General features: G+C 46.5%; 2 protein-coding genes across 2 annotated transcripts; one reads left to right on the top strand and one right to left on the bottom strand.

Annotated features, from left to right (window-relative positions):
* Positions 1-1,256: 1,256 nt before the first annotated feature.
* Positions 1,257-4,193, top strand: LOC105701112 (transcription factor SPT20 homolog). The gene is made up of 5 exons (XM_023433516.1): positions 1,257-1,406; positions 1,885-2,096; positions 2,188-2,534; positions 2,622-3,790; positions 3,894-4,193. The coding sequence occupies exons 1-5, from the start codon at positions 1,257-1,259 to the stop codon at positions 4,191-4,193; spliced, it is 2,178 nt and encodes a 725-aa protein (XP_023289284.1).
* A 462-nt stretch (positions 4,194-4,655) lies between these two features.
* LOC105701390 (methionine aminopeptidase 1) lies at positions 4,656-7,547 on the bottom strand. Its single transcript, XM_012428109.2, has 6 exons — positions 7,353-7,547; positions 6,586-6,637; positions 6,287-6,525; positions 5,990-6,212; positions 5,623-5,898; positions 4,656-5,547 (listed from the first exon to the last, which is right to left on the bottom strand). The coding sequence occupies exons 1-6, from the start codon at positions 7,461-7,463 to the stop codon at positions 5,315-5,317; spliced, it is 1,134 nt and encodes a 377-aa protein (XP_012283532.1). The 5' UTR covers positions 7,464-7,547; the 3' UTR covers positions 4,656-5,314.
* Between the last annotated feature and the right edge of the window lie 2,147 nt (positions 7,548-9,694).

Below are 9,694 nucleotides of genomic sequence, written 5' to 3'. Positions count from 1 at the left end.
CTAATCGAAGAGCTGTATTTTATCGCGGGTGGAAACTAAGAATAAAGAAGCTCAAAACTCGTATGTTTAACCAGTCGTTCAAGAAACGCGAGGAATGCGTTTTCTCCGTATCCAGAATGCACCCGATGCATGTACGGTTCGACATTAACTCCGGTAAAAATGACATAAACATTGAATCACTCCTCGAGTTGCAGTAGGTCAAGAGCAAGTTGATTCTCATTTTCCAGCTCTTCCTGACCTCGAGTTTCCAATTCCTTTCCTCGTCCCGCAATTACCGAGCAATGTGGAGCTTCCTCGGATAACTCCATCGACAAATTCAGGTTTACGTTCTCTGGAACGGCAGCACCGAGAGATCATCTTACCGCGTAAGTCTGACTAGTACCTCAAAGCGCCAGTAATTTCTTCTTAACAAAATAAAACTAGAGACATTCCTAAAATACCCTCTCGCCGCGATATATTCAACAGTCTCAGTTATCTCGACTGATACCCTTGACTTTTCAATTTGCCTCTTGAAAATGTCAAAATGTCTCGGGGCCCCACGTGGAGTATGAAGTCTCCCATTCACGAGGAGCCTTATCGCATAAGCCTGATAAGTACCCTCGATGCGCTGACAATCTTTCGTTAAGAAATTAAAAATGTCTACCTAAATGTCGCAATACGTTAGACAGTCTCAGTTATGTCCATTGCTATACTCAAGACTTCAATTTGAATCCTGAACTTGACGAAGAAACATTTCCACGTGGGGTTTGAAATTTTCCACGCACGAGGAACCGAAGACCCATTCATTTCTGCCCTGGAAAAAAGAATCAATGGATCACGTTCAGAGGATGCAGCAGTATCTCGAACAGGTCGGATCGACTTCTTCCAGCTCTTCAGGGTGCGTCTTGGCATAAGACGCGGTCGGGATTTCTAATTCGCTCGATCGCCTCGCAATTTCCACGATTTGTCTGCCTCTCCGACATGGCGAGGCTCTCTTCTGGTCTACTCTTTCCTCCGCAGACCTGCCGGCTGCTCGTCGTCGCTTTTCCCGGCAGGATGTGGCACATCGTTCCACTTAACTCGGCAAGGTGTAGCAGCCTCCTCGTGAGGACGTGTTCTCTTTCATGGGACTATCAGCTCGATACAGGTCCACGTGTACATATCGACGAGCTGCGCGACTGGAGAACGAAACGCAGGCACGGTGACATGCGGTACCGTAAGCCCGAACTTCCGCTCGGCGGTGAACACGCACTAAAAAAGATTCATACGTGAGCGGAATGACAAACCAATTCGAGCCATCTTCGTGGAACGGCTTAAATAGCTTCGGAAACTCTCCCGCGACGAAGTTCAGCAAGGATGAGCCTCGTCAGGATGCACAGAAGTTCGCCTTCAAACGCCTCAAAAGTACCTTCATCATCTTCAAGAGCGTACATGTCTTCGTGTTTTGCCTTGCGTAAACTCGATCCTTGGCAAAGTGCAACAAACGTTCAGTTTAAGAGTCTGGATGTAAAGGAATGGTCTGGTGTAGAAAGCCCAGGTGATGCATTGTTGTGTAATGAGTGGAGGTAAACAGGTCCTACCTGAAAAGTAGATAAATATTGCCTTACTGAGATAATTTTTTTCCGCGGGGATATGGAGGTCGATGGTGCACTTATCGCTACTAAAGACAGGCTAAGTGCGAATGAAGTAACGATACGGCAGGTCCGGTACCAGAAATCGCGAGAAAAAGAGAGGATCACGAGGAGACCTACTGACCTTCAATGACGAGAACCTGGCAGCAGTCCAGCTGGTCGCAGCTTTCCTCGGATTTCTCGGGCACCTCTCCGAAGTTTTCCTCGGCATTCCCCTGAAAAATGTATACGACGGGATTGTACTAATTTGCATGGGGTTATTTTTTTTTTCCAGACGACCAGTTGGATAGGATGGCTACTTGCAGGATGCGTGTGTCTGTCGGCGCTCCCAGGAACGGAGGCCAGGTACAAGCTCAGAAGACCACCTCCACCGCCAGCGATGTTCAAGAAATCATGGCCGATTTCCCACAGGGTATCAATGGGCAACACCATGCACATAAATTCATTCCCGCCCAAAAGAATGGCCCACAAGCCGCCGAACTACCGGTAAAGGATTCCAGTCCATATTAGATCGAAAGAAAATGATAAAATGCCTTCCAAGGTATGGAATAATTTCTCGAGGGCCATTGCAATTCAGGGTGCGTCGTCCTCCGGTTTTCAACGTCCTGCCGACGTCCTGGAAGACCCAAGCCGTCCATCCGCCGATGAACAATCGGGCGGTTCTCCCAAAACGTCCTCCAGTAAAAGAATTCCACTCAATGAGCAACGTTCCCGAGTACAGTCCGGAATATAGGCCAGAAACCGCGGTGCTACCACCGACTCATAGAGGCGAAATGGACGAAGACAGAGGCCCCATCCACACGATACCAGCTCCGAATCTCAGTCCCGCTGATAAGCCGTACAACCTGGTCGAATCGAGCGGGAACGAGAGTCCTGGGGAACAGATTCCTCAAAGGACCCTAGACTACAACTCCAACGCCCCAGGTAAGAAGACCCAAAGCCATCAAGCCACCCTACCAGTGATTTTACATAAACAATATATTTTCAAACTATCATCCCCATATCTACCAGGCACCCTGGCCACGAATTTCGCCTTCGGCACCGCAGGGACCAGCGTTTCCCCGCAGAGAACCGTGACCAGTCCCACTCCGACCCAAACCCATTACGAAGTAACGGAGACCAACGAAATCGGTCCCAAGGACTACCGCACGGTGCAGCCGACGTTCTTCACCCCTGAATTCCACATGAGCCAGCTCTCGACGATAGTGAATCCAGATTTGCAGACGAACGAGTTGTACATGAGCCACCCTCCGATGCCACCCACCGGACTGATCGGGAGCAACATGCAGTTTGGTCAGCAGAACATGCCGATGCAGACGAATCTCCACAGTTCCCTCCACGTGGGTTTCCCTGGGACGGGAGCTGGCCAAGTGCCCTTATCAATTGGCCACCAGATTCCCGACCTACACGTGGGGCACCCAGCATCAGCAGGTCCTCCTCTGTCAGCAACCCAGCTGTACGACCTGCTGAACAGCTTCCCTCAGCAGTTGACAGAGCAGTACACGGCCGGGCAGCAACCCCAATTGCAGCAGCACCTCCTTCAGCAACAACTCGGCCAGTTCTTCCAGCAGCAGCCAGGAGGTGTGACGAGTTTCTCCCAGCCGCAGATGCACTCGTTCAACTACGACGAGCAGGCGAACAAGGAGCAGCGTCTGCAGCAACAGCAGCTCCAGCAGCAGCAACAGCAGGTTCTCCTAGGACAGAATTACGCATCAGGCAAAGTCACGGCAGATTACAATCTGGAACCAGAACCGACGGACGAGGTCCGTTCCAACGTGGTTCGCCAGAACGAAGTCGTCTTCCCCGATAGTGCCGATCAGCTGGAGAACAACATCGAGTACGATGAAGCCTCCGGTCAGGGCGGACAGTCCGCGTATTTCGGAAATATCGGGAAGGATGGCGTGGCCCCGCAATTTTACACGACCTTGCCCAACAGAGAGGCGGCTGAGAAATTGGCAGCCCTGGCTGCAGCTGGAAACGTGAACAGCCAGCTGATAGGGCAGCTGAGGAAGCAACAGAACCAGCAGAGCGAGGAGTCGATGCCATTTAATCACAAGGACGAGGGGTACAGCGTTAACGAGCAGCCTTTGGAACAGGAGAAGGACTCCTATGATCATCGCCAGCATTATGTTCAGCAACAACAGCAAAAGCAGTTCCAACATCAGATGAACCAAGAGCAAGTAAGCGTCCATGGCGGCTTGATTCGGATTCCTGATTGACCTGGATGGTAGAATTGAATGTTAATTTTTAATCGCATTTTTGTTGGTCTTGTGATAACAGGAGAATGAGAGATACCAGAGTCAGTACGCCCAGCAGCAACAGCAACAGCAACGCCCCGAACAAGAGCAGCCTCCTCAGAATGGAGAGAAGAGGCCACTTAGAATCATGGTCCCTGATATCGAGGAATACGCTGATAACGCGGAAGGACAGCCTTCTAGAGGAAATGAGAACGAGGAATACGAATACGAAGAGGAGGATCCAGAGAATATGGACCAGACAAATTCTCAGGCAGATGACCGGCGGACTTATCAGCAGAGCGCGAGCGCGGAATTTGGTACGCGTCTCAATACAAAAACTGGATAGTGACGTTGTTCCAGAAACAAAGTATTTGTACATACGGTAGAGCTTGGTCCCTCTACATATTTATTGATCCTCGATTAACATTCCTTTCGGAAAGGGCCGCATCGAGACGTGGCTAGGCACGATTTTTAGATAGACCGGAAATGCGGAAATTGGAATTTAATTGCGACTGTAATTGAAGGCGTGATTTCCCTATTATTTACTAAACCGGTTGTAAAGTGCCATTAGAAAATAGACGTAGCGAGTAATCACTTAGAGCCTAATAACGGGTATTTCGAAATAATAGGTAAATTACAGCTAAATCGTCCAATTAAATTCGCAATTAAATTACAGTCATCGCGTTCCCGCTACCGAGGGTCTTAATTCCTCTTATGTATCTCAATATTATTTATTCGCGATCTACTCGCTCGCATATTTATTTCTCTCTAGAGATAGACTCGGTGATAGAGCGTCCGTATCTCATTGTTACGTTTTTAATTTATTTATTTATTGCCCCGCGTCAAGTCGACGAATGCTCGTCATATATGTACATACGCAACCGAACTGAAGCCTCACAATTGTTTGATCTCGCAATTCTACCCATCGTTCCTGCGAATTGCGAATAAGTATATACAAACGATTGGTGGACAAAGGCCCTGGCGTTTTTTTTCGAATACATACTTTTAATGCGATCGATCGATCCTGCTAAACATATGTATTTTTTGTTTACACTCGCAATAGTTTGAATAATCGTTAAAAGGCCAATTCTACTACATAAACGTTAGACTCGCCGGGATGTGGCACTAAAGCTTGGAGAAAAATGCATAATGATTTAAAAAATTCGCTCTGTAGGACACTAGAAACTGGTAGGCGGAAGGACTTGATACGATAAAAAATGTGTAAGGTATACGTCCTTTCAGGCTTTAGTGCTCGATCGCCCAGTTAAAAATTTAGAAAAAGCTTAAAATGAATCTTAGAATTGCATAGCCGGTTCTAAGACGTGCACCCATCGAGAAGTACGTCATCAAGGGGGAGACGCGTGTATGCAGAGTACGAATGTTTTGCAGAAAATATCACTCGGAGCTCCTGGTATGCTCGATTCTTGTTCATTCTCGACGGAAGCCAAACGGTTGACTCGGATGATACTACAATTTATCCATAAACCATGGCTTCCCGTCATTTGTGAGTCGCTTGGTAAGAATGTCGCACCCCGTTTCCGTGACTAAGAGGGTCTGCTCGAATTGTGCCGACCACTGGCCATCGGCAGTGACCGCGGTCCAATTATCGGGCCACATCTCGTCTTTCCAAGTACCCTGCGATATCATAGGCTCGATGGTGAAGCAGTGTCCTGGTTTCATCACACCCACTGCTTTGTTCTCTGTTGAATGAGGTGATTGATTGTTGAGGCTCCACTTTGTCATTGACAGATATTAATTAATCCAAGGACACTTACTGGCATAATGCGGCACATTCGGAGCAGTGTGGAAGAGACGATGTATTCCGTGGCCGCAATAACTACGCACGACGCTGAATCCATGGGCCTGAGCATGCTTCTGAATGATGTTACCGATTTCTCGATACTTTTCACCTGGACGTACTATGTCAATGGCTTTGGATAAGCATTCGTATGTCACTTCGACTAACTTCTTTATTTCAGGCTTCACATTTCCCACTAAAAAGGTCTCGTTCAGATCCCCATGAAAGCCGTTGTGGTACACCGTAACGTCAACTAGAGCGAACAAGGATGTTGCAGGAAAATATAATGAGTATTACATTTTTTTTCTGATTATATATCGCAAGAATTGAATATTGTATAATACCGTTGCAAATGTCACCGTCCTGTAATGGTCTGGTATCCGGTATCCCATGACAGATCACTTCGTTGACGGATGTGCAACAGCTGGCAGGGAACTGGTAGTAATTCAATGGCGATGGATAACAGTCTCTTTCGATACATGCTTCGTGAACAACTCTGTCTAACTCGGCAGTTGTGACGCCAACGTCACATGCACGTGCTGCTTCATCCAGGACTTCTCTTCCCAGCTAAATGAATTATTCGTGTTAGAAATTGGAGCGGAAAATTGTGGAAATAAATAGGTAGCGGAGGGTGCTCATACTTTGCACGCGACTCGCATTCCTTCAATTTCTTCATCGTCCAATACTTTGATCTGAGCAGATCCTCTGACGGCTTGTTCGCTGAGAGGTATTCCCAATGAGTGCAAGGCATAATCTGGACGGGCAATGGATGCTGGCACCTCTCGGGTAGGGTGTTTCCTAAAAGGACGTAATTTACCGGTGTAGTTGTACGACGACCAGGGATTGTATTCATCCGAAGATTTATTTCCATTCTCGCCCTCTAAAGTGGAAAAGAATTATTTAGCATTTTAATCCTATATATCTTGAATCAATTACTTACTCGCAAGTTGATGAAGTACTTTATGCGTCTTCCAACTCCCTTTAAAGCATTCCTGAAAGCAAGATTAAATTGGCAATATTAATCATTGGCAATTTGCGAGGTTACAGGAAAATCGTTATCACCCGAAAGGTTATCGCTTGGAACTTTGGCAATGTTCTCTCGAAGTAGATTAAACGACTGCTTGTTTACCACCCGATGAAAAACTAGCAATTATCAAGTAAAACGGTGACCAGCTCTCTCCGTGACAGATGCAGTTTGCTATCTGACAAAGACTATTTGCAGCTGTGCTCAAGGATTAAAGTTAAAAAACACGCGAAAAATGATGTGACCCCATTGGTGAATGGAAGCAAGGAATTCGTTCAAAGTCTTCGGCGAGAGCATGTGTGCAGTGTCTGGAAAGCTTCAGGGTGAAAGCGAAGGAGAAAATGTTTCTAATTAAATATCACCTGTCAAGACCTAATAAAGAAATTGAAATAAAGAATTCTCTATGAAACTTAAACAAACATTTCCGAAAAGAAAGTTGCAGAATGACGGGGACGGAAGAAGCGTGACTCGCAAAGTACAGTAAAATGAAGTTTCGCAAACAAGCATGATTACTGCATTTCCTGGATGATTAATGGAAATAATTCGTCCATTATGAATTTTCCGAATTCCTTGAGCGAATGATAATTGACTAGTGCCGAGTAAAGTCACGGTTTTAATGGATTTCCGTGCTAACGGACCTCGGAAGGCGAGGCACCGTCCTAACCTCAAAAGTGCAAACTCACTTGACTGCAGAAATAGGATCCCTGAATACCGATTTTCAGGCAGGTAGGACATTGTAAACTGGCAAACGAGCCGCAACCAGGAGTCTCGCATAAGCCCAAATTCCCGGACATGTTCCCGTAAAAAGCACTTTCGGTACCTCGCAACCCGGGAAATGAAACGGGAGAAGAGATCTAAATTGAGACGACCCTGTACTGCTTTATCCACGCCGATGATTCACTTCCAAGTTCCACCATTCACCGCGAGATGGCGCTGACCGCCAACTTTTAAACTTGACCCTGAATCGCGCCCAGAATTACAAAGAAGCTTCTAATGCCCCTTATTCGCGAAACCCACAATATATCCGAGTTTCAAAACCTTCGATAAGTAAGACTCCTAATTCAAGTAATTTGCAAAAATTGAAAAACCGATTTGCAGCCCCATGATCCGAGTTCACCGAAGATCATCTCAACCGCCGATCGGCATTTCGAACGTCCACATCATTCGTAATCATTTTCCTAGTATGGCCTGACCGATGCGCGATACGAAACCGTTTCTATTTTCAGTGTATCGAATCTGTTTACTCGTGTATAGAAAAATCGGCGTGACAAGAATACTGGGAAATGAGACGCTTCGATTCGATTACGAATAAGGTTTACTTTCCAATCACGTATCGAGTCCATCCACGGCAAACTGGAATGATCTGGTATGTTGAAAAAAGCGTTGCGGTTACAAAAAATGCCATGTTTCTGCATGTTAACACGTAAGCCGAGAACGGCAATTAATAGAAGGCGAGGTAATAATTAACTTAAACCTTTCAAGCCCACAGTTTTCATGGAAATTTGCTCTTAAGATCAAGATGTAAGCTTCAATGAAAGGCGGATAGGTTGTAACGGATAAAGTAGGAAATTCTAAATTAAGGAAAAATTTGTAACGTGCCAATGGCGTCTCCACTTTCTTGTTTAGGAACATCGTCTGCAGCTGCTTTACGTGACCGAGGGAAAAAGGCGAAACTGCTCCATTTCAAGGTTTATTTTCAATGAAAATTCCCCCGCAACCCCATAGAAATTAGTCAGCACCTTTCGGACGCGATTGACTCGCTCGAATGGTTTGCAAGGGTGAGTCGAAGTAAAAACTATTATCAGCTCTCAAGGATATGGTCGAGGGAGAGTCAATTCCATAAAGGGGTTTAGCACTGGGCTAATCAGCTTCATTATTCGGTTCTGCAGGAGAGTGGCGGCGCTGAATGGTTGTTAACGCTGATTAATTGCTCGTACGCAGCTCGCTTAACGAGTTCGAGTTTTTCCTCTCCCGCCACGAAGGACTCTGCCTTCGGTCGCTCTCACTGAGAACGCAGGCACAATTTGTACGCATTAGCAATGGCCTCGAGTTGGTGTTGGATGTGAACAAGCGACTGCTCGTCGAAAGGGTGCGTTTCACGTCGTCGCCCCGTGGAAGTTTCACCCCGTGAAACGCGTAACTGGGAAATTTTAATCAATGTCCGCCTGATGTATGGGGTGTACTCTCTGCGACAATTATTCTACGCCAACGGTACAGTATGGACGATCCAATTACTCCTAATTTGCACGTGCCAGCTCGCGTACGGTGAATCGCACTCTAAAAGAGCTTTCAGACGGATATTTATTTCGGTACATTTTTTCATTCTTTCAGGCGTTGCTTCAAGAAACAAGGACACTCGAGCTGCAGTTAAGGACGATGCGCACTTAAAAATGGAATCATGGGAACTTGGAAACACCGGAATCCTCGCTCGGTCTTGCACCAACGTTAGACCCTCTCCGAACTCGAATCTTTGGACCCTGTAATGGGTGCCACGTTACGGCAACCCCTGGAAAAGCCGTGATTTTAATTAATGTCGCTCACACGAGGACTCGCCCCTGCCTCGGTACAACTCCGAAGGAAATCCCTCGATCGCGCGAAAACTCCCTCCTAATAGGGCGACTTCAGCCCTGTTAATTATTTTGCGTCGAACCGTGATATTCGCGTTATGCAAGGGACTTTGCCTCGACTGAATGTGTAAGGGACACGTGAAACGCAGACTTCGAGGTAGAGACCCTGCAGAGTGATATTTACACTTTGAGCGATATTTATTTATAGATATTTTTAAGGGTTTTTAAACGTTAGTTGTACTCGATAAAGGGCGAGGCAGGCTTTAGTTTAAAATTCTACCCTCTCCCGGCCAATTTGCCGGACGTCGAGGAAAAGAATAATTCATTACAAAGCCCCGACTATGCAAAAAATTCACGTCGCTCCAGCAGTGAGTTTGCATTAACTTATCTCTCGTAAATCATTCCGCGGTTTAGACATCCAGGTAATGGACCTTTAAATCTGGTTAATGGTCTGTGTT

This window comes from Orussus abietinus, unplaced genomic scaffold, assembly GCF_000612105.2.
Source record: "Orussus abietinus isolate OABI.00-Male unplaced genomic scaffold, Oabi_2.0 scaffold5, whole genome shotgun sequence".
NCBI lineage: Eukaryota > Metazoa > Arthropoda > Insecta > Hymenoptera > Orussidae > Orussus > Orussus abietinus.
The sequence above is the reverse complement of the archived record's forward strand: the minus strand, read 5'-3'. Positions and strand labels throughout refer to the sequence as shown.